This window comes from Suncus etruscus, chromosome 8 (assembly GCF_024139225.1).
Source record: "Suncus etruscus isolate mSunEtr1 chromosome 8, mSunEtr1.pri.cur, whole genome shotgun sequence".
In the NCBI taxonomy this organism is placed as follows: Eukaryota; Metazoa; Chordata; class Mammalia; order Eulipotyphla; family Soricidae; genus Suncus; species Suncus etruscus.
In genome coordinates, this window is record NC_064855.1 from 89,462,674 (window position 1) to 89,487,966 (window position 25,293).

General features: G+C 39.1%; 2 protein-coding genes across 2 annotated transcripts in view; one reads left to right on the top strand and one right to left on the bottom strand.

Annotated features, from left to right (window-relative positions):
* Nucleotides 1-17,959, bottom strand: part of DIS3 (DIS3 homolog, exosome endoribonuclease and 3'-5' exoribonuclease) — a 30,032-nt gene extending 12,073 nt beyond the window's left edge. Inside the window, exons 1-12 of the mRNA XM_049778923.1 lie at nt 17,724-17,959; nt 16,286-16,443; nt 14,793-14,986; nt 13,912-13,985; nt 10,524-10,691; nt 8,963-9,127; nt 6,473-6,586; nt 6,246-6,383; nt 4,957-5,103; nt 3,019-3,135; nt 2,385-2,486; nt 44-108 (exon numbers count right to left, since the gene is read on the bottom strand). Of these exons, the coding sequence (XP_049634880.1) occupies nt 44-108; nt 2,385-2,486; nt 3,019-3,135; nt 4,957-5,103; nt 6,246-6,383; nt 6,473-6,586; nt 8,963-9,127; nt 10,524-10,691; nt 13,912-13,985; nt 14,793-14,986; nt 16,286-16,443; nt 17,724-17,951 (1,670 nt within the window). The 5' untranslated portion in view covers nt 17,952-17,959. The remainder of the gene's footprint in view (nt 1-43; nt 109-2,384; nt 2,487-3,018; nt 3,136-4,956; nt 5,104-6,245; nt 6,384-6,472; nt 6,587-8,962; nt 9,128-10,523; nt 10,692-13,911; nt 13,986-14,792; nt 14,987-16,285; nt 16,444-17,723) is intronic.
* Nucleotides 17,960-18,300: 341 nt separating this feature from the next.
* The window catches only part of PIBF1 (progesterone immunomodulatory binding factor 1), a 216,398-nt gene continuing 209,405 nt past the window's right edge, over nt 18,301-25,293 (top strand). Inside the window, exons 1-3 of the mRNA XM_049778914.1 lie at nt 18,301-18,731; nt 19,531-19,831; nt 22,463-22,563. Coding sequence (XP_049634871.1) covers nt 19,580-19,831; nt 22,463-22,563 — 353 coding nt within the window. The 5' untranslated portion in view covers nt 18,301-18,731; nt 19,531-19,579. The remainder of the gene's footprint in view (nt 18,732-19,530; nt 19,832-22,462; nt 22,564-25,293) is intronic.

A 25,293-nucleotide genomic window follows, 5' to 3' on the forward strand; every position in this document is an offset into this window, starting at 1 on the left:
AGTGACTAATACATTTTTATTAAAAAAAAATACACATAAATACCTATCAACGTTACATCTTAAGGAACATAAGTTGGAGCTAAGCAACTCTGGAACCATGTCGATTCTCTGGAACAGATAAACACAGGGCCATAGATTACTCAGGTCTACTGATAAAATCATTAGAGGTTCCTTTCCTAAATAGCATTATTTAATAAGAAATATAGGAGGGGGCCGGAGAGATAGCACAGAGGCAAGACATTTGCCTTGCATGCAGAAGGACGGTGGTTCGAATCCCAGCATCCCATATAGTCCCAGAGCCTGTCAGGAGCGATTTCTGAGCGTAGAACCAAGAGTAACCACTGAGCGCTGCTCAAAACCGAAAGAAAAAGAAAGAAAGAAAGAAAAGAAAGAAAGAAAAGAAAGAAAGAAAGAAAGAAAGAAAGAAAGAAAGAAAGAAAGAAGAAAGAAAGAAAGAAAGAAAGAAAGAAAGAAAGAAAGAAAGAAAGAAAGAAAGAAAGAAAGAAAGAAAGAAAGAAAGAAAGAAAGAAAGAAAGAAAGAAAGAAAGAAAGAAAGAAAGAAAGAAAGAAAGAAAGAAGAAAGAAAGAAAGAAAGAAAGAAAGAAAGAAAGAAAGAAAGAAATATAGGAAGCCTGGAGAGAAAATTCAGCAGGTAGGGTGTTTGGGTTTTTTTTTGTTTGTTTGTTTTTGTTTTTGGACCACAACCAGTGACATTCAAAGGTTACTCCTGGCTATAGGCTCAGAAATCAATCCTGGCTAGGCGACCATATGGGATGCTGGGGATCAAACCAAGGTCCGTCCTGGATCGACCAGGTGCAAGGCAAACCCCCTACCGCTGTGCTATCACTATGGCCCAATGGTAGGGTATTTTGCACATCGTTGATCCAGGTTTTAATCCTTAGGATTTCATATTGTTCTGGTGCACTGCCTGAGTACAGAGCAAGTAATTACCTAAGCATTCCCAGGTGTAGCTCAAATTCAAAATAAATAAATAATGTGATCTTATTATTTGTATGTTTTTTAATGATCAATGTACTATTCTAAACTGCAGTCTAAGAATCCAAAATAACTCATGACTTTTATAAAATATACAAAATTAATCTAATATTTATTCAAATTTCACTGAATACTGAGTATCCGATTCATGAGAAATGTGGCAGATGATGGGACCAGAGAGAAAGAGTACAGTCAGTCTCCTTGTCCTGTGTGTGACCAATACAGGTTCAAAACCTAGACCCCAAATGGTCACAGAGCCACAATGAAAGTAATTCCTGAGCATAAAGTCATAAAAAAACTCTGAGCACTGCTGGGTATGACCCATAAACAAAGCAAAAAAAATCTAAAAATCACTTCAAATAATTTTATTACTCAAAATAAAACAATAAATAAATAAGTGGGTCAAAACAATAGTACAGCAAGTAGGATCATAGTCAATTCCCAAGCATTGCCAGGCATGATTCCTTAATGCAGAGCCAGGGTAAACATTGAGCACTACCAGGTCTGGCCCAAAAATCAAAACATAAGTTAAAAAAGCAAAGATAGGGGCCAGGCGGTGGCGCTAAAGATAAGGTGCCTGCCTTGCCAGCGCTAGCCTTGGACGGACCGCGGTTCGATCCCCCGGTGTCCCATATGGTCCCCCAAGCCAGGAGCAACTTCTGAGCGCATAGCCAGGAGTAACCCCTGAGCGTTACCGGGTGTGACCCAAAAACCAAAAAAAAAAAAAAAAAGCAAAGATGGTAAAACATAAAAATGAAAAAGTATGCATCAATATGGGCTCTTTTCAAAAACATAAGGATATATCTCCAAAACTAGAAATTGAGTTTCCATATGATCCAGCAATGCCATTTACTGGCGTCCACCCAAGGGCCCAAACACTCTACTCAGAAGAGATCTCCACTCCCAGGTTCATTGAGGCACTAGTGTTATTATTACAAATCTGGAAACAACTCAAATGTCTAAGAACAGATAAGTGAATAAAGAAATTATGACCTCTGCACACAATGGGATACTACTCATTTGCAAGACAAACTCATACAACTTGCTGCCTCATGGATGGATCTGGAGAGAAACATATGCTTAGTGAAGTTAGTCAAGAGAGGGGAAGACTCAATATAATCTTTCCCATGTATGGAATATAAAGAAACCTAGTAAGGAAATAACAAGTGCCCAGAAACTGAGTACTGACCTTTAGGAGAAAACTTCTCACAGAAGGGAGTACGAAAGGAAATGGAATGGGAGTTGGGAGATGATGGGAAAATGGTGGAGAAAAGCGGACACTGGTGGAAGATGTGGTGCCACAATATTTTATGTAGGAAACCCTTCCATTGAAGTATTAGATACTACGGTGGCTAAAATACATGAAAATCTAAATCTAGTACATTTACCTTTTCACAAAGATACACAGTAGTTCCCCTTCTGGCTGATTCTTGATCCAAAGCATTTCCTGGTCTAATAAAATGGCTCACATCAGCAATATGAACACCAACCTTAATAAAATGATGAAAACAAAAAGAGGTAACCATGCTCAATTGCATAAAAGCACTAATGGAATTCTAATGAGAAAAAATTTACCTCAATTTAAATTAGAACTACTCAGTCACATTTACTATTTCTACCTTTGACACCTTTGATCCATGTCCATTAGGTTAAATAAAAGTGATTATATGACTTCATGCTTTGCATGAATAATTCAAATACGTATTTCATAAAAAATGGTCAAACCTAGATATCCAAGCCGAAGTCAACAACAAAAGAATCAAGATACCCAAACTACAGCAAGTGATACACAAAATGGACCTGTTACAGTAATAGTCCAGGGGGCTAAGGATGAAAACAGGTGAAGCATGCTGGGAACAGGGGTGGAGGGAGGTCAACACTGGAGGTGAGAATGGCCCTAATTTGCTGTCACTATGTACCTTAAATACAACTGTAAAAGACTTGTAGTTCACATTGGTCTCAATAAAATTCATTTTAAAAAATTATTGTAAAAAATAAAGAACACCATTTCAATAAGAATACCTCCAAATTCCCATTCTCAAGTTCTCTACAATGCAAAGCGTCATCTATGTCAGTACAACCAGGTGGGTCCACACTACAAATACAAAGATGTCTCAGATCTTCTCGGTTTTCCATGTCCTAAAAAAAAAAAGAAAATGAAAAACTATTTTATGAACTAGCAACAAATACCTCAGTTAATTCTCAGATAATTACTTTAACAACACCATTGTGAGAGAGAATAATTTTCACAAATTTACTTTTACAAAACTATTTCTTGATAATTCCACTTACGATTTTGTTGTAACAAGCAATATAAAATATAATTGTAGGGGCCGGGCGGTGGCGCTGGAGGTAAGGTGCCTGCCTTACCTGCGCTAGCCTAGGAGACGGACCGAGGTTCGATCCCCCGGCGTCCCATATGGTCCCCCAAGCCAGGAGCGACTTCTGAGCGCATAGCCAGGAGTAACCCCTGAGCGTCACCGGGTGTGGCCCAAAAACCAAAAAAAAAAAAATATATATAATTGTACATGCTAAGGGGACAGTAAGGAGGGAGAAGGAGGACCAACAATAAAGGGGGATCTCTGCTCATTGGTGGTAGGATTGGTGCAGAAATTCTGAATGCCCAAAACAACTGGATAATGAACAACTTTGTAAACTATGTGTTTACATAAAAGTTCGGGGTGGGGGGGATAATTTTAATAATACAAATGTGACACTACTCTTATGAAATAAACAATTTCTGTATGTAAAAGAATGTCATTCTGTATGTAAAAAAATGTCATTATGATAAGCACATATTAGATATAGTTGGTTGTTGTAGGGACCCAAGTAGAGCACCTCTTTTGTAGGCACGAAGCTTGTGATTTGGATCTGAAACATTGCCCCACATACTGACTACCATCCCTATAGTACTATCACTGGGATTCTGGGCAATAATATAACAAGCTGTCATCATCAGCACATGTTAGATTATACCTTGTTTTACCCAAAACAAGGATCATTCCTAGTTCCTTTGTATTTGTTTACAACTTGGTTCTATGCCAAAACAGAGACTGTCTAACATGTAAACCTGAATGGGACTGGCTCAAGATAGCCTTAGCTATCTGTCCTTAATCCCCCCACCTGAGAATGGTCTCTGTACTCAATAAAAAAAAAAAAGGCAGTTCTGGCAGGCAGCTTTCTCTTCATATGAGGTAGAAGATTGCCAGACTGTATACATGTGTTTCACCCTCTACCTGGTTTGGATTATTTCATTGGGCAACCGTGTTTCAGACCTGTTCATCTGGAATTGGAAATACAACGCGTAGAGTGACTTCACAGCACACTACAACCAAGGCGGAATACTTTCCTACATTCAGAGAAAACCAAAATCAAGCATTGTGGACCCTACTCATCCAAATACAACAAAGGCTAGGGTATAAAAACAACTGCCTGTCTAACAAGGGAAAGATCAAGAGTTTGATCACTCATGCTGCCCACCTGCACCAAAGAAAATCCTAGAGGGTCTTCTGGAATCAAACTCCCTGGAATCAAATCAGTGTGTGGATTATCAGTTACAACCAAATGCATTTACAGGCATTTCAAACAATTTATAAAAATCATGTCAAGATCCACTACTAAATATCTATGAGTACTATTACCAAGGGTGTGATTTATAAAAATCATGTCAAGATTCACTACTAAATATCTATGAGTACTATTACCAAGGGTGTGACCTCACCTTATTGTCTGAGTACTGCAGACAGCAAAATATTAGCAAGAAGAATACAGGTGGCAAGCAAACCCCACAGTATAAACATACAATATCCACAAAGACCACCACCAGTCCCTGAGCATAAGCTGGTAATGTTCAACCCCAATCTTCCCAACAACAGTAACAAAGGGAAAGAAAGAGAAAAAATGAGTGAAATAAGACTGAATTAATCTGATTTATATTAGTCATGAGTTTTTATAACCTACCTTTTCAGTAATGCTCCAGGGCATCTTTGGTAGAAAGCTAAGAACAGCCTGTGAGAAAGGCTGATGGGGAACATCATGTTCAAGTAACAAAACTTCTGTTTCAGTTTCTTTTTCTCCAACATCACCTAAATTTTTTACAAAATGTCCCTAAAAGCAAAAGGAATCAGTGAAGAGCTTAATATTGTAACTCGTTATATTATTATACTGAAATTTTAGGAGCATTTCTGAGACCAGAGAGACAGTGAATGAGAAAAACATTTGCCTTGCATGTTATTAAATCAAGTTAGATTCATTTGGTGGTGGTGGTGGTGGTGAGTTTGGGTCACACACTCATGAGTTACTTCTGGCTCCATGCTCAGAAATCAGGGGCTATATGCGATGCCGAGAATCGAACCACGGTCTGTCCAGGGTTGGCTGTGTACAAGGCAAACACCTTACTGTTATGCTATCGCTCCAGCCTCCCAGGTTAGATTCTTGGACACATCATATAGTCCTCCGAGCCTTACCAGGAAAATCCCTGAGTGCAGAGCCAGAAGTAAGTCTTGATTATAGCCAGCTATGGCCTCAAATCCAAAAACTAATACAATTTTGAGCAATATATATATATATAATATAATCTCAGTAGTTCTAAATGTTTATATAGCTTCCATTTAAAAGGCAAATTTGGTCATTTAAAACTTGAAATAAATGAAAGTTCTATAATGATTTATGGTGGAAACTTCATGATGGTCTAATTTGTATATCACAAAGTTAATAAATATTAACTACTAACTTTCATGTTTAAATTCAACTCAAATACATTACTTAAAAGTCAATCAGAATCTAGGGCCAGAGAGATAGTATGGAGATAGAGCATTTGCCTTGCATGCAGAAGGACAGTGGTTCAAATCCCGGAATCCCATAGGGCACACCCCCAGCCTGCCAGGAGCAATTTCTGAGCTTAGAACCAGAAGTTACCCCTGAGCACTGCCAAGTGTGATCCAAAAACCAAAAAACCAACAAACAAAAAGTTAATCAGAATCTATTAGATCTCAGAGAGGATTTGAACCATCAATAAAAGTTAATTATTTGAAAATCTATAAAAGCAACCACAAGATTTACAATGAAATCTCAGAAGAATAATTTTTTACAATGGGTATACTACTCATTAGGTAGTTTTGTGAAAAATTATTAGCTATCAGTACAAATTCTATATAAAGATTAGACTTTTTTTTCACTACAGGAATTCAAGGTTTTCCATTCAATCTTTAATTAAGTAACCTTAAATAAAAATAATAAGGTAAGCTTACATTTGGGTATCTGGAATTTCTGGGCCAGCCATCAATAGCAACAATAATTCTCCGGCCTTCTAAGTTAGAAGCCTGTCGGGTTTCTATGCGAATTCGAGGAATTCTCTTCTCAGCAGGTGTAAAAAGATGCCTTCGTGACTAAAGAAAATGAGAACAAGGAGATTTCCGCACAAATCAGTATAGGGAAAAAGAGAGAACAGTAACCTAGGAGCTTGTTCTGGACTCACCTCTTTAATATCAGACTTGGATAGCATGCCACAATATGGTCTCCAATTCCTTTTTATTATTCCAACAACTCTCCCAGTAGGTTTCAACATCTTTTCACTTAGCGTAGTTTTAAGCTGAGATTTAAAATAAACACAAAATGTGCTATTTGTCTTCTTAGTCTTAATGTAAGAGAGCATATCCTTTCAGGGCATGAATGTTAATGGTTTTAGACAGTAAATTATGACATAAAAACAGAGAATCTTGCTGCTTCCTAATTTTAGGGTGGGGCGAGTGAGAGAGCATGTATCTAACATGTACAAGGCCCTGTAGTAAACACCTAGCAATAATTTCCCCAAAGCCCAAAATTTTAGGAAATACCACCGACACCAAAACAGGGCTATAAAGCATCATAAAAACAGATCAATGAAATGAGAGAGCTTAGAGGGCTAGCACATATGCTTCGCACATGGCCTGGATTCAATCTCCAGCCCTGCAGGGTCCCCCAAGTACCACTAGGAGTGAACCTTAAAAAGCCCCTGGCTTTTTTTTCTCAGTGTCTGGTCCCCAAAATACAAAATAAAAACTTATATTAAAAAAAAAAAAAACAAGGCCCAGAGATATAGCACAGCAGCGTTTGCCTTGCAAGCAGCTGATCATGGACCAAAGGTGGTTGGTTCAAATCCTGGTGTCCCAGTGCCTGCAAGGAGCTATTTCTGAGCAGACAGCCAGGAGTAACCCCTGAGCATCACCGGGTGTGGCCCAAAAACCAAAAAAAAAAAAAAAAAAAAAAAAAAGAAGAAGAAATATAACAAAAAATATACTGGAACACAAATATCTCCAGTTTTGTTTATTCGGGGGAGAGAAAAATCAGGTTGGATTCCAAAGTGTTCAAGGGGGGCATATATAGTACCAGGTATTCAATCAGGGCTGGTTACCTGTATTCTCTCTGGCCCCTTTAAGTTTAATATGAGAAATACTGACTAAAACATACATAGATTGAATATTACTATATCAAGATTTTACTTTTACTTTACTAGCACTAACCACTGTGTCATTTATTAATTCAGTGTATTAAAAGAAAGGGGGATTGGGTCGGAACGATAACACAGCGGTAGGGCGTTTTGCCTTGCACACAGCTGATGCAGGACGAACCTGGTTTAATTCCTGGCATTCTATATGGTCCCCCTACCCAGGAGCAATTCCTGAGCGTATTGCCAGGAGTAACTCCTAGAGTCACTGGGTGTGCCCGCCCCCCCCCACCAAAAAAAAAACAAAAAACAAAAAACAAAAAACGGGAAATACAAAGTCAGATGACATAGGAGTTAAGGAGCCCACCTTCACATGGGAGGCTTGTGATCAGTCTCTAGCACATACTCCCTTGTGCACCATTCAGGACAATCACTAAGCATAAATCTAGCTGCAGTCCTCAAGCACTATCATGTATGGTGCAAACTCCCACTCAAAGCATTTCAGGTCCTTCTCTACCCAAAATACAACCCAAATAATCTTTCTTTTTTTTGCAAGAAGAGCCTCAAGTAGTGCTCAGTGGGGCCATGGACACTCCTAGCAATATCCTGGGAACTGGCCAGATGGCTCATGGTACAAAGACACAATAGGCCTTCATCTTGCAATGCAGGGGACCTCCAGATGTGCAGGGAGAAGAGTGTTTCTATTTGTTCTTGCTCTTTAGAGCACAGCTGGCAATGCTCAGCACTTACTCCTGGATCTGCATTCAGGGATCACACCTGGCAATGCTGGGGGACATATGGGCTCCTGGAGATTGAACACAGGTCAGCTGTATGCAAGGCAAGCGTCCTGCCCACTGTACAATTGCTCAGATCCAGCAAGAGTTTTTCTTATTAGAAATTAGCAAGATGTCAAAGTATTTCACCTCAAACATTCTCCTATAGCTTGGACTCCATAAAGATGTGATAATACTCCAAGTCATAATACAATTCACAGGGAAAAAAGAGCTACCCATATTGTGTGAATTTCAATTATTCAGTCTCATAACTCTAAAACAGAGATATAAGACAAATCTGATAGACTTCAGAGCATATAAAATGACTTGGAAGCACTTTTTCAACAATAATGATAGCAAGAGAAAAAGAATTATTAAACAGGCCTGAAAAAGAGCCAGGAAATATATCTATCATGCTGAGGAAATTTTAACTTTTTCATAAAGGCATTTCAGAAAACCCTTTAACTTCACATTTACTTAAACCTCTGTAATTCAGATATGATAAACCTAGATGTCAGAGTTCAAATCTCATATTCTCACAGGTCTTTCTGTATTTAGTACTTTTATGTGAGCAAAATAGGCATTACTTTAGAAGATTGCTTAAAGACCAAAGGAGAAACATCCACTATATGCAGCATATATTATACTTAAAGAACTACACTATAATTTCATTCTAAAAGCAATTAAATTTGCTTCATTTTTTTGTAAGATGACATAGTAATTATACGATGCTACACAAATGAAAAAGGAAACCTGCTTAGTTTCTTACAATGCGTTCATTCTCCTCTTCTTTTTCCACATCATCCTCATTCTGTCCCTCATCAAGTAAAACCACAGAAGATGGTGCTCTCCACTGGTTCTTGGGGAGAAGCTCTACAGCCACAATGTCTTCGTGAACAGCTCGATTTAAGTTTTTAAGTCCTTGTACAATTATCTATGTAAAATAGCAAATGGCACATACACACATATTTAAATAAAATAATAGGAGTGACCTAAAAAGTAAATTTAGTTACGATCTGAATGTGTCCACTGGATAGGGGGTGAAAGTAGGGGTTATATTTCATGGTGTTCAAGGACTCAATCATGGCTCTGTGTTCAGGGATCACCCTGACAGTGCTTGGCACTTGAGGGACCATATGTAGTGCTGGGGATCTCACTGGTCAAGTGATGTTGAAAGCCATCACCCCTGCACTATCCCTCTGACCATCCCTCCTTCATACATTTAGTATCTATCCTCTTTTTTGTATTCCTTTACTCGATCCTCTTTTTTCTTAATATCAAGTGAAATACATGGTCAGAAAATACATAGTATGTGTATGGTTTTATCATAACCCTGTATCAGTATAGAGGAATGCAAAAAATTTTCTTTTCCTGGCAGTGCCACAGATCAAACCTCATGCACACAAGGTAAGTAAAACTCATGGAACTACTCATCTGACCCTCTATTCTTTTTTTTGGAGGGGGGGGGGGGTTGGGCCACACCCAGTGACGCTTAGGGGTTACTCCTGGCTATGTGCTCAGAAATCGCCTGGCTTCGGGGATCATGGGATACTGAAGGCTAGCGCACAAGACAGACCCCTTACTCCCTGTGCCACCGCTCCAGCCCCCTGACCCTCTCTCTATTCTAAGGGTGGGAGGAGTCTCTTTTCAATGTTCCAAGACCCCAGGAGGGTCATTACCAGTGATATCTGTTTCAGCTGTGCAGATCTGGAAGTTCAATGCTCAGGTCTATGGCCTATGTGTTTCGATGCAAGTTAGGTTCAACTGTGTTGGGGATGGGAGCCGGAGAGATAACACACCAGTAGGGGTTTGCCTTGCATGTGGCAGACCTGGGAGGGACCCAGTTAGATTCCAGGCATCCCATATTTTCCCCTAGCCTGCCAGGGGCGATTTCTGAGTACAAAGCCAGGAGTAACCTCTGAGCATCACTGGGTGTGGCCCAACAAAAAACTAATAAAGTAAAAAAAAAAAAAAAAAAAAGAAAAAGAAACAAACAAAATGATGGGCAATAGTAAGAGCCAGAACCAGAACCTCAGCATTGTGAAGTGGTGGGAGGCATGCAGTGCCTCAGATAGAACTTGGGACCTTATGCCAGCCAGGCATGCACTCGGTCCTAATATGATTATCACTCTGACCCTGAGAAACTATCAATTTCTTCAAATCTCAGAGAACTGATATTTAAAAGTGCCTGGCAAGTGGTAATTGCCATTCCCTTTGAAGTAAGAAGCTCTCTCGAGCAATGTAAAGAGAAATACAGCATTTTGATTCCCGTCAGAGAAAACAGCAAACAAAACAGATTTTTGTGTATAAGGGAGTTTATATATACTTGCCTCTTTATTTTCTTCAGCATCTCCATGAACCCATACTGTAGCTTCTAGGTAATTTTCTCTGCTTGCTCTAAATGTTCCTTGAAAGTAGGTACCAGATTTTATGCCTTGTTGTAACTTACTTAAGGGAAGATGTTCTGAAAATATTATTCTTCCATTTTCTATTTCATTCTGTGAGACAAACAAATCAAAAGATCCAGTCAGCATCCAAGTGTTCTTTATATAAAGCTCAATATACAATATACTATTATCGCTATTGGGTAATTAACTCCTTTTAAATACCATCAGCTAAGTTATGGTATATACAACTACAAATATGAGAGAACACAGTAGCCAGGGAAAAATGCTTTCTATACTTAGGGTGTAAAATCACATATTTCGCCATATTTCCAACCCAGGTGAATGGGTCTAAAGCAGACTGTCCACAAAGCATTGATGAACCAAGCCAGTTAGGAGAGAATCATAGAGTCTGTTGGCTTCTTGCCTCAAGGTCCCATTCTGTATGCCAAGACAAACAGAAACCTCATTTTATTCTACCTGTACAAATTCAACCAGGAGGGAGAAAGTCAAGTGAGATCCAGGGGGACTTTTATACCTATCAGTTGGATGTATCAGTAAAAGGGTTCGGTGAAAAGAAAGGAAGTTGGGGGATTGCTTTTGTTTTGGGTAAAAGCAGGGTGTGATGTAACTTTAGAGCTATTAACATAAATATTTCAATCCCCTTAGACTTCACAGTTTTATCTTGTTACTAAGAAAGGCATATTTTTACTCTGATTATATTGAACATGTAGGCCCATAAGGCAGAGTTAGGTTGGTTTAGTTATAACATATAACCTGTCAGGAGTTTGGGGGTTTTGGAGACTTCAACAACCAAAGTTCTCCTTTAATATCCTTCTCCATTTCTATAACTTTTCATCTTCCAAGAAAGTCACTGTACACCTTTTTTCTTAAATATACAACTTATTTTTTCTTTTTCATTCTCAAACGAAGGACCTGAACTTCAACCCTGTACTAAGGTCACAAACATCAGTAGAGATTTACTTCATCATCCCACTACAAAGGTTGAGTCCTTTGAACTATAAACCTGAGTATTCTTCCCCTTAGCAATGAATGTCAGGTTTCAATTAATGCCCCTTACTTTTTTTTTGGTTTTTCGGCCACACCTGGTGATGCTCAGGGGTTACTCCTGCCTATGCAATCAGATATCGCTCCTGACTTGGGGGACCAATGGGATGCTGGGGATTGAACTGAGGTCTGTCCTCGGTCAGGCACATGCAAGGCAAACACCATCGCACTGTACTATGGTTCTGCCCCCACCCTTTCATCTTTTAGTGGAACAAAACAAACATCTCATTTCTCTTCAAAAATTTTGGGGGCCGGGTGGTGGCGCTGGAGGTAAGGTGCCTGCCTTGCCTGCGCTAGCCTAGGACGGACCGCGGTTCGATCCCCCGGTGTCCCATATGGTCCCCCAAGCCAGGAGCAACTTCTGAGCACATAGCCAGGAGTAACCCCTGAGCGTTACCGGGTGTGGCCCAAAAACCAAAAAAAAAAAAAAAAAATTTTGTCGTGTAATGGGACTGAAATCATAGTATAGACTATAGAGGGTAAGGAGCCTACAGCTCTGATCATTATCAGGTGTGATTCAAAAACCAAAAACAACCACCACAAAAGCAAAAATGTACTAATCTTTGTTTTTTATGTAACCAATTTACCTCTACTGCAACATTTTTATATAAATGAATAATAATATAACCTATTAAAATAAACTAACTGATTTACATGACTGTATTGTGTTTGACTAACATACATTGGGCTGCTCCACTGGTCCATTTCACACCAAAAGGCACACAAGAAAGAACTATCAGTAACTGCTGAGTATTGGCTTTTCTCTTGGACTTTCATGAATCTAAGACAATCAAATGTCATCTTCAATTAAAAAACCATTACTGCTACTGAATGTGACCTTCCCCCGCCCCTAAAAAAAGAGAAATAGGAATCCTTATATATTCACATAAAAACGTAAATGGAAAGATACTTTGAACATTTGACAGTTCCTCAAAAAAGTTAAACATAAAATTAAGGTATGATCCAGCAAGTCCATAAAATGTGTATTGTGTTATTTTTTTTAGCATGCCCTCTTAAATCTGCTATTAATATTCATTTTCTTTTGTTTAACACTTTTGGTTTTTGGTTTGGGGCCCTACCCAGCATTGTTCCTGACTCTACTGCACTCAGGAATCACTCCTGGTGAACTCAGAAGGACCAAATGGGATGCTGGAGATTGAAATCCGGGTTGGGTACATGCAGGGCAAACACCCTACCCCCTTCACTATTGCTCAGGCCCCAACACTGATTTCTTAATCAATCCTTTAAGTTTAATCTTGCTCTTGATATAATTATCTCTTTATTCAGCCCCTCCCTCTCATCTTGCCTTAGATACACCTTCTTACAAAATGACATTACAATGCTATTGCAGAGGCTGAAGCAATAGTATAGTGGGTGGGGCACTTGTCCAAATCCAATCTCCAGCATACCTTATGGTTTCCTGCATTGCAGGGTGTGACACCCTACCCACCAAAAAACAAGAAAATAAAGTTTTCTCACAAAAAAAAATAAGATTTCTTACCATTCTGCCCCATTTGTCCCAGGCACAAAATCGTTCATTGGCCCTTACTTCTTTTCTTTTGTGGAAGGGTCAAACCAGGCAGTACTCAGAGACTACTCCCAGCTCTGGAGGTCCACCTGGGCAGTGCTTAGGGAACAATGTGGTACTGAGACTAAACCTGGGTATTCTACAAGCTAAGCAGGCACTCAGCATGCTGACTTCTCCCTTTGGCCCTTAATTTTGTCGCCATTATGAATAAGTACCCCAAATACAATTGCTACCTTCCCTTCACTGAAGCCATTACACAGAGCTCTATAAGCTTATCAACTATTGGCCTCGATCAAAATAAATAAATAAATAAATAAATAACAACAATAATAACAACAAAGTAAATCCTAAATCCCCATAACCTGAGCCATACTTTTCCAATTTATCTCTGACTTCCCACCCCTTGCCCGAAGGCCAATAGCAATAAAATTAATACTACCGCTTTCCACTCTGCCTGCAGTATCTACCACTTTTTGTGGGTAACAGAAATCAGACAAACACCTACTGCCTGTTTACAAACCAGCCATGGGTTCCTTCTTTATTCATCCCTAGTAACCAGGTTTTGGGGACTATGTCAGTGAAGAATTATTTGATTAATTATTTATAGTCAATTTTGTTCTGTACAATTTTAATTCTAATTTGAGCCTAAATTCACCAGTCCTTTAATTTTTTATTTGGTTCATATATGCCTGATAGCCCTATTTTGGCTTTTCAAACACAAAACAAACTCCAACATACCCCTTCTTCTGACAGGCAAGCAAGACGATCTACAAGTTCAGGATTAGAAGTGAGGCTTTTTACATACTCTTCACCTGAAAAATAAGTTTGTCAATTGTACTAAAATGCAAGTAATTTTTTTTCTTAGAAATGGAAATACAGTCACACTTGTGATAATATATTCATTAAATTAGGGATTTCACCTATTGATATGGGCATTGTCATGCAGAGGCTGGGGATCAAGAATGTTCTAACTTTTATGGGTTAAGACAATTTCAAATGAAGATGAGGAAGAAATCAGCCAGTGAAGTGGGGAAGAGAGACAGTAGTATAGTAGGCAGGATGCTTGCCTTGCTCAAGGCCATCTCAGGTTTGGTTCCTGGCATCCCAATTGGTCCCTGAGACCTCATTATGAGTGATCCCTAATCTTATAGGCACGAGTAAACCCTCTTTATCACTGTATGTGGCTCCAAAAAGAAGGGAAGAGAGAAAGAGAGAGAGAGAGAGAGAGAGAGAGAGAGAGAGAGAGAGAGAGAGAGAGAGAGAGAATAAGCACCAATTTACTTTGCTTAAAACTGCTGAGAAAACAAAAAAAAATGCAAAAACACTACATTCTAGGGGCCGGAGTGGTGGCAGAGCAGTAGGGCATTTGCTTTGCTAAGCCAGGAAGGGACCTTGGTTTGATCTCCGATGTCCCATATGGTCCCCTCAAGGCAGGAGCGATTTCTGAACGCATAGCCAGGATCAACCAGGTGTGGCCCAAAAACCAAAAACAAACAAACAAAAAAAAACCCTACATTCTATAGGATGAGAATATAAAAAGATTAGAGAATGTGAACTTCATAATTTTTGCACGCATTTATTTGCAAGCATGAACCAACTGGCTCAACAGTTAGACTTACAGGTGTATGCTAGTATTCCCTCTTCTACGGCTTTCTCTTTGTTTTTTCTGTCATTTGTTATGAGGACAACTTGCAGCTGATTCTCGGGCAACAAGTTCTTCAAATGTTCATTGTACCACTTTGCAGCTACTCGAATGGCTCTATCGTTCCTGTCATTGGAATTTTCTCCCTGTTTTTGTTCTATGTAAGTTTCTCTAAGTTTAAAGGACATTAAAAAAAAAAGAAAATTAGTATTAATAACATGTTAGCAAACATTAAATAACCACTGAAAAATCAATGGCAAATCTTTTTCTTTTACAAGATAAAGAATTGTAACTCACAGGAAATATGTTTCCTTACATTTGAAGGTAATTTCTTGAAAAAGAAAACCATGCCATTAGTTTTAGAAAAGGCTCAAATTTATTTTACAAAAATTAAGCTTTGAGGTTATTTTCTTTAGGTACAAAATGGCTTTTGGGGCCAGAGCCATAAGTCGTCTTGCCTTGCATGAGCTAACCTAGGATGGCCCACGGTTCAATCCTCTGGCATCCCATTTGGTCCCCTAAACCAGGAGCGATTTCTTAGTGCATAGCCACGAGTAGCCTCTGAATGTCACCAAAAAAAGAAGAGCAAAGTATCTAATCCAAAATGTCACCAGCACTCATTATAGGTTATTTACAAAAGGAAAATGTTGTCCTGAGAGAAGTATGAGATTAAGGTGCCTGCCTTATACACACACGAGAAATCACCAAGAATAGACCTTTTGTACTCTGTGGATATGGTCTCGATCCCCACCAATAAGGCTTATCTTCTAAGACTACATTATGTTCAAGAATCCTTAATCTGAAACAAAAAGCTCCTTCTATTTCTTAACCATAATTTCTTTAGGATGATCGTTTAAAAGAGTTCATCAGTATCAGTTTAACTTTTAGATTTTGGGTCCCACCTGGAGTGTTCAGGGTTTATGCATGGCTCTGCACTCATCTCTGGGGTTTCTTAGGGGGCCACTTGTAACACAAGGGCATTGAATACAGGTTGGCCATTTGCAGGGCAAATGCACTCCCCGCAGAACTATATACTAGGGACCCTCAATTTAGCTTGAAAAATTCATGAAGAATAAACTTGCTTGATATTTTTTAAGTCCTTCACAAATATGTTAACCTATGGTGGTTATTCATACAAAATGCTATTCCTACATAGGCAAATTTTATCTTCCAAGTTTTATTCTGCAACTCATACTAAAACCAATTCCATATGTAAAACAATTCTGGAAATAAATACTATTGTCTAACAGTCATTGACATGTTTCAGCCAATTGGAACTAATAGCCTCAGTGAGGTCTACTTAGCACCATCTACTAAACAAATAAAATAAAATGCATAATCCTCAGAAATTAAATGAAATATAAACATAATCCTCAGAAACCTACTGATATGTACACCATTACTATAAATACTCCCCCCAGTTTAGCTAAGCCTCTGGCTTTCTGAGAACATGAGTTCATTTTCCCTCACCTATGGTGCTCATTAGTGAATGTATAGAAATGCTTCTCCTGGTTATTAGTCAAGTCTCGGATTCGTTTATACACTGGCGCGCTCCGATTTCTCACTTCTTGTTGAACAGTTTGAAGAACAATCACATTTCTGATGGCAGGGTCCTCAAGGACATCGATCTTAAGAAAACAAGAAAAGAATCAAAAAGTCAGATCTATCATCTGCTTCTGTCCAACATAAAACCCCATTTGTTTGAAAAGCACTAAATATACATTTAAGCTAGGGAGTTATTTTGCTATATAGAGCACCCTTCAGGTCTATTCAAGAGTACATGTCATAGACCACAAAACTTTAGGAAGAATTAAATCCACTAATAAAGCAATCCGTTGGCCAACGTAATTGTCATAGGCACTTACAAGCTGCCTGGGGGCCGCAGGCTGGAGGCCACAGAAGCTCAGGTCCCCGGCCTCCAGACACTGAATATCTAAGGCAAAAGAGACATCAGGAATTAGATCGTTAAGGCGTCCTAAATTCTTGACTCCAAAAATGAAAGAAAAAGTGGGGGGGAAGAAACTTTAAAAGTCTAGGGGGGGATGAGGGAAGTAGAAAGCCTGTCTCGAGTACAGGTGTAGGGGGGTGGGGAGGAGGGAGATCTGGGAAATTGGTGGTGGGAATGTTGCACTGGTGAAGGGGGGTGTTCTTTACATGACTGTAATCATACAACTATAATCATGTTTGTAATCACGGTGTTTAAATAAAGATTAAAAAAATGACTAAAAAAATTTAAAAAATAAAAAAACAAAACAAAAAGTCTAGGGGGGCCCGGAGAGCTAGCACAGCGGTAGGGCATTTATTTGCCTTGCATGCGACCTATCCCAGAGGGACCTGGTTCGATTCCCAGCATCCTACAGGGTCTCCCAAGCCTGCCAGAGGCGATTCCTGAGTGCAGATCCAGGAGTTACTCCTGAGCACCGCTGGGTGTGGCCCAACAACAAATCAATAAATCAATACATAAAGTTCAAAAAAATAAAAATAGGGCCGGAGAGATGGCCCAGCGGTAGGGCGTTTGTTTGCCTTGCAATGCGACCTACCCTGGAGGGACCCAGTTCGATTCCCAGCATCCCATAGGGTCCCCCGCAAGCTTACCAGGGGCTTATTTCTGAGTGCAGAGCCAGGAGTTACTCCTGAGCACCGCTGGATGTGGCTCAACAACAAATCAACCAATCAATCTAGTTCAAAAACTAAAATAAATAAGTCTAGGAACATTAAAAATAATTGCAACCTGGAGGGCCGAATGCATGGTTCCCCGTAGGGTGGAGTTTCTTAAGAACTAACTGCATGTTGCACAAGATGCTCTTCCTTGGGCCTCAGTTTCCCTCTCTGTCACTCCCCACATGTCTAGGTGGCTTGCAACTCGCGTGGCCTGCAGCAGCAGCTCGTCCGTCTGTGTCCCACGCACCTGGTGCAGCAGAACGTTGGTGTCGGGCAGCAAGTAATGCGGCCACGGACACAAGCTGCTCGCAGGCCCCAGGGGGTTGGGCTCGAGAACAGGGCCCTCGTGGGCTGCCCCGCAGGCAGAGCAGCCGGACGCCCCGCAGCCGATGTCGTCTCGCAGGTAATGCTCCCGCACGATCTTCATCACGCCTCCCGCGCGCGTCTTTTTCAAGAAAGTCTTAGACTTGAGCATCTTGGCCTTTTCGGTGCACGCTTCCCGCAAAAAAAGATGTCAAAACTGCAGGACCGGGACCCAGCATGCCACTTCCGGCTTATGAGAGTCTCGCGAGAAAAACTTTCGTGATTGGCAGCTTGAAACGCTCAGGCGATTGGTTGAAAGCGCGATGGATGGGCGGAGACTGTAGGCACTTCCGGCCAAGTCTTTGGAGGCAAAAAAAAGAAAGGCCTCTGGACTTCAACTCCCAGCAAGCCTTGCGGCCTCCGGCTTTGCTAAAGTTCCGGCGGTCTAGATCCTGCACTTGCTCAGTCTCTTCCTCCTACGTCCATTTTTGGGGCGCGTGGAAATGGTTGTCTAGGTGACGGGTTCTAACGGTTCTGGGGGCCCCCAAGATCCTTGAGGAGAGGTTGACTAAGGTTGCAGCTTTCTGGAACGTCTTCAGAGCTTGCAAGTGATTTGATGGCTCGACCTGGGGTGTGGAGCAATTGAAGATCTTTGGAGGTAGCATGCAACTCCCTTGCTTTCCTGTGCTGGATGGACTCCATCCAGGACTGCTGCTCAAGGAGCTAAAGCTCGAGTTTTCTTCTTCACGCTGCAACTCGTGGGTTTTCCTGTCCTTTGTGATTTAGGAAGTGTGACTGGTCTTTGATTTCACCTGTTCTTTTCTTTTCAGAAGGAGGAAAACCCATCCAGTCAGAGTTCTGTTTTCTCCTCCACACCTCTTTGTTTGCAATCATTCAGTTTCCAAAAAATTGGTCGTCTGCAATCCCTAAAACATTTCCTTGCATGCATCGTGTAAGTATTCCATATTCCAACAAGGGAGTTGCTAACATTCTTGGGACACGGTCAGAGATTCTATTTGGAAACACTTGAGTTTTGCAACAAAAATCTCTGGATGCTTCATTGATGGCCCTGTAGAAAATTTTGTCACTCAAGTTAGCTTTGATGCCCCCTTGTTCCTGTTGGGGGAGGAGGTAATCACTGAATCTCAAGGGCTTGGTTGTGAACTGCTACTATCCACACTCGCTATTGTTTTACATTTTCGTGTCTGCAGCCTCTCATCCAACCACGTTCCTGCATGCTTTTCCTTCTGACTATTCTTCAAGTCCAAAATTTTAATTACTACCTCATAATCTTTCCCCTAACCAACTCAAAAGTGGTTACTCTTGAACCTGGGTTGTTTTTATGGCATTGCTGGCTAAAAGCTTTACCCTTTATTGCTTGCAAAGAAAATTCTATCCAAGGACTGGGTCTTTTAATTTATCAAAAGGCTAATTTATCAAAGAAGTATCCTACTTATTTATTAATTAGTAAGATTTGCCCAATTCTAAGGAATCCCATGAATGTTACTATTTAATAAAATATTTATTGTATCTACTACTGATTCAACTATTAATAGAAGGAGGTTATCTCTTAGTGAATATAACTTTGAGAGGTGATTTATTCAACTAATTGGTCCCAGATTTAGAACCTTCCAGATTGCCTCATTAAATACTTGGAAGACCTTAGAATCTTTTTAATACACTTAATACTTTCCATAGAGAATGTTACATTTAAATTACATAGAAGTATATTGTACATTTTTAACCTACAGAGGATTGAAATATAACTGGAGAGTAAAACTGACCAATAATAGAATAAAAATGTCTCGAAAAACATCCAAGACATCAAAAAAAGTGAACATCTCCAGTTCTTTGGAATCTGAAGATATTAGTTTAGAAACAACCGTTCCTACAGATGATATTTCCTCATCAGAAGAGCATGATGGTAAAATTAAAGTCACCAGACAGTTAATTGAGAGGAAAGAACTACTTCATAATATTCAGTTGCTCAAAATAGAGCTATCCCAGAAAAACATGATGATCGACAATTTGAAAGTGGATTATCTTACAAAGGTAAGCTTCATTGTAAATTTCTTCTATGAGTTTATTGTCTTTAAGCTTAATATGAATAATTTAAGATAAATTTATATGAATGTAATTTGCATTTGATAGTTATTTTTCATACACAAGATGACCTCTATAAATATTTGAGAAAGTAATGATATTTTCTTGTATATTGGGCAGTGGTAAATGGCTCCAGTAGGGTCAGCTCTTTAAATTTGATGAGTGAGCTACATCATGTGTTTAGGGTTTTTTACTATTTATGTGTATATGTGTGTATATGTGGACATGCACAGAAATATATAATATATACCATATTTGCCGGCATATAGGATGACCCTTCAACCCATGAAAAACTTCCTTAAAGTCGGGAGTCATATTATATACTGGTATACAGCATGCTGAAACTTGTTCCAGCTTCAGGGACGAGTGATCTGCACCCCTCTTACTTTTTTTTTTTTTTTTTTTTTTGTGGTTTTTGGGTCACACCCGGCTGTGCTCAGGGGTTTTTCCTGGCTCTGTGCTCAGAAACTGCTCCTGGCAGGCACAGGGGACCATATGGGACGCCGGGATTCGAACCGATGACCTTCTGCATGAAAGGTAAATGCCTTACCTCCATGCCATCTCTCCGGCCCCACCCCTCTTACTTTTAAGAAGTAACTTACTTTTAAGACTTTTAGGAAAATTATATACCAGCAAATACAGTATATAATTTTTACTTGATTGAAAACATGCTAGTTTGGTTAAAAACAATATTAATCAGTTACATATAATTATAACTGCCCAATTATATATACTGGTTGAATTTTCTCTGGAGTTTTTGCTTATTTGGGGGGTCCACACCCAAAGGCACTCAGGGTTACTCCTGGCTCTGAGCTCAGAAATCGCTCCTGGCAAGCTCAGGGACTATATGGGATTCTGGAACTCGAACTAATAAGGCAAACACCCCACCTCTATGCTCTCTTTGCTCTGCTCTGATGGTTTCTTTAAAATTTGATTATTACTTGTTTATCTTTCCATCTTATATTTACTGCATCATAATGCTGTCAATTCAAATTTTTTTAATAACCAAGTGATGTTTACAATATAGGAAAGAAGAATGTTTTGGTTGCTGTTTTCTGTCTTGTGTGTATATTACCCTACAACAGAGTATTTAATTTTAGTGAGGCCTATGAAGTTGTCTGTAGTTATAAGAACTGTGTCATGGTTTCAAAAAGACTGGGTACCTTCTAAACTATGATATTTCTCTTGAGAAAATGTATTCTTTGTACTAGAATATCCTCTGCTTTTGCTCTCCATTCTACCCCCTTGATTTGTCCATGATTTGTGTTGTTTTGGTGGATGTTGGCATTATTTTAAGAATAATAGCTTTCCAATCTGGTGTTTGACTTTGAGTAGGTTAGCCTACTGTTTTCACACAGGCCTGTAGATACCCATTTCACTATCTTACCATTGGAATAATAATTTATCTATAGTAGGAAAATAAAGTGTCCTAAATCCCAACATCTTTCTGAAGTAAATATATGATTTATTTTAAAAGTATTTAGTAGAGATATCATTTTTTGTTTATATAAAGAAAATGCAACACATAGTTGACATAGATGACCATAATACATTTGTTTCCAGATAAGTGAAAGGAAAGTCATTGAAAAAAATAGAAAAAAGAAAAAAGAAAAAGGAAGAAAAAAAAAAGAAAAAAGAAAAGTACAGTAGCAATAAAATTTGAAAATTATTGTATCTCCACTGAAGTCACTAATGCAGTGGCAGAGGTTTTAGTAAGCTCTTGTTAGCTGTCCATTCTGTTAAATTATAAATTCCTGTAGGAAGGAGAGCATTAAACAAATGAAGTTGTCTTGTGACACTGCCCATTTCTTTATTACATGGCATATATACGTTAGCTTATTCAACCTTTATCCTTATTCCCTTATTTATTTCACTGAACATGACACTCTAGTACCATTCATATTGTAGCAAAATGCACAATTGTACTTTTCCTTATTTCAGAATTTCACTGTACATGTAAACTACAAATTAGTTTGAGTTTTGTGACCAGGACTGGCAATGCTTAGAAGTGTTTCTAGCTGGGCTTGGAGTCCATGTGGTACAAGGATTGAAACCCAGGACTTACACTCTCCAGCCTTTATAACTATGACCCTCAGCCACTATTTAAAGACACAAGTCTTTACCCACTTATCTGTTGACAGGCACTTTGTTTATGGTAAATATTATTTATTGTAAATTGTTTATCTTTGTTTATTATAAATAGCACTCTTATAAACATAGATTTATATTTGTTTTCTCTGATAGTAACCAGGTAGTGAAATTACTGCATCATATAATTTTTTCTTGATACATCTCCATACTCATTTCCAGAGATACCAAACCAGCTTACAATTCTACCAACAGAGAATGACAGTTCTTATAATACTACATCTCTTTAACATTAGTCCTTTCTGGCTTCTTTCATACAAGTCATTCTCATTGGTACAAGATGATATCACATTGTCATTTTTATTTACATTTCCTTAATTATTGCAATAGTTAGTAATGTCAGACACTTTTTTATATTCCTAAAAGATGTTCTTACTCAATGGTACACTTGAAAATTTATCATGTGAAATTTTGTTTTTTGTTTTTATTAAGATTGAAGAATTGGAAGAGAAACTTAATGATGCACTTCACCAGAAGCAGGTCCTGACATTGAGATTAGACAGCCAATTGACTTTTCAACAGAAGGATGCTAGGTAAAAATTTTTATAAAGCTATCTTACATTTTTTGGCGTTGAAAAAAGTTAAGGGTAGAGATATTATACACTGGTTAGGATGCTTGCTTTGCACACATTTGACCCAGGTTCAATCCTCAGCATCCCATATGTTCCCCTGAGCCACACTAGGAGTGATTCCTGAGTGCAGAGCCAGTAATAATCTGAGTACCACCAGCTGTGGCCCCAAAACAAACATGTTAATTAGCCTTTCATATTTATATTTGTAAATTAAAGAAATTTTAAAGCAAATTTGAAAATTAGTTTTACATTCTAACCAACAAAGAAGTAAGTTAATTGTTAAAACACATAAAAAAGCAAATGCAGGGGTCAGAGAGATAGCATGGAGGTAAGGCATTTGCCTTGCATGCAGAAGGTCAGTGGTTCGTATCCCAGCATCCCATATGGTCCTCCAAGACTGCCAGGAGCAATTTCTGAACACAGAGCTAGGAGTAACCCCTGAGCGCTGCCGGGTGTGACCCAAAACCAAAAACCAAAAAAAAGGCAAATGCAACTTTTATTCAACAAAGATTGCTGATGTAGTGAACAAAAATGACAATGGACATGATCTGAACTGAGCATTTCTTGACCAGTTGATTGTATTTTCCCATAGTTGCTCTCAAAAGCACTAATTGATTCTCATGCCCTTTGACCTCCCCTTGCATGGATGTACCTTCTTTTTGCCTGTGTACTTTCCACATCAATTTTATGCTCATAAGAAATCCCCTGTATTTACTCATAAATGTGTCTATAACAATCATTTTTTTGTTTTGGTTGGTTCCTTGTTTGTTTGTTTTTTTTTCTTTTTTTTTTGGTTTTTCGGGCCACACCCGTTTGATGCTCAGGGGTTACTCCTGGCTAAGCACTCAGAAATTGCCCCTGGCTTGGGGGGAACACATGGGACGCAGGGGGATCGAACCACGGTCCTTCCTTGGCTAGCGCTTGCAAGGCAGACACCTTACCTCTAGCGCCACCTCTCCGGCCCCTCCTTGTTTGTTTTTTTCACCCCAGGGGGCCACAACTGCACTGTGCAGGGTTTACTCTGTATTAAAGTATTTTCTTTGAGGTGTTCAGGGGACCATATGCAATGGCAGGGATCAACTCCAGGTTGGATGCAAACAAGGCAAGCACCCTACCTGTTTTCTTATTGCTCAGACTCATCAATTATTCTTTTGTAGGATTTTAATTAATCTTATAGTTTAGTCATTATGTAAACAAATATAATTATGTTAAATTCAGTCATATTTTATAAAGTTGTAATGAGTTTGAAATGAATGAATGTAAAACTAAAATAAAATTTCAATTAAGTATAAAAAGGTTGGATTAAGAGGTTGAGGGTAAAGATCAAGTTCTTGAAGGGTATCCTCTCAGATTTTGAGAAGAAAGTATCTGCCATAGAGGCACAATGGAAATAGTGTAACTGGGGAAATTGGTGGTGGGAAATTAACACTGGTGAAGGGATGGGTGTTGCGACATTGTATGACTGAGTGAAACTCAACTGCCAACAGCATTTTAACTGTACCTCACCGTGGTTTAATTTTTTTCCTTTTTTTTTTTTTTTTAATTAGTTGGGCCACACTCTGTGAGGCTCAGGGGTTACTCCTGGCTATGCGCTCAAAAGTCGCTCCTGGCTTGGGGGACCATATGGAACGCCGGGGGATCGAACCTCAGTCTGTCCTAGGCTAGTGCTGGCAAGGCAGACACCTTACCTCTAGCACCACCACGCCTGACCCTCGTGGTTTAATTTTTAAAAAATGTTTAAAAAGTGGGGCCAGAGCGGTGGCACAGGGCGTAAAGCTTCAGCCTTGTGCGCACTAGCGTAGGACAGACTGTGGTTCAATCGTCTAGCATCCCATATGGTCTCCCAAGCCAGGGACGATTTCTGAGTGCATAGCCAGGAGTAACCCCTAAGTGTCACTGGGTGTGGCCCCCCCCAAAAAAACTGAAAAATTTTTTTAAAAAGTATCCTCTCGGGGCCGGTGAGGTGGCGCTAGAGGTAAGGTGTCTGTTTTGCAAGCTCTAGCCAAGGAAGGACTGCGGTTCGATCCCCCCAAGCCAGGGGCAATTTCTGAGAGCTTAGCCAGGAGTAACCCCTAAGCATCAAACGGGTGTGGCCGGAAAAAAAAAAAAAGTATCCTCTCAGATTTTGTTGTGACTTGTAAAGACTGCCTTTGGAAATAAATTGAACTTGGAAATCATGAGCAGTTATTTACATAAAAGTAAAGCAAACTTCCATATTTTAAAAATCTGGTCCCTATGTAAATTATGTGATTATTTTTATATTTTAATTAGAAGTAAATGTGTGTAAAGTAGTAGTCTTTTCCCTTATTTTTATATATAAATTACTTTATTTAAAAACCATGTATATCACATGGTTGACATACCTTTGTTTATAGGTAAGTGGGAGTGAAGTTATTTTAAAAAAGAAAAGAAAGAATAAGAAGAAAACAAGAGTACAGCAACAAGAAAATGATTGTATCTTGCAATGAAGTCATTAAAATATTCTTAGAAAATTAAGCTCTTGTGGCTAATTGATTATTTTCTATCTTTTGTTTATGAACATTAGGAGTCTAAATTGATGTGTTCCAATTTAGATAACAGTATTTAAAACTTGGAGTTGTTAAAAAAAAAAGTTGGAGTTTCTGACCACAAATGCAGCTGCTTGGTTTAGGAATTACTGATATTGAGACTTTCATGGGGCATGGTTTTTTG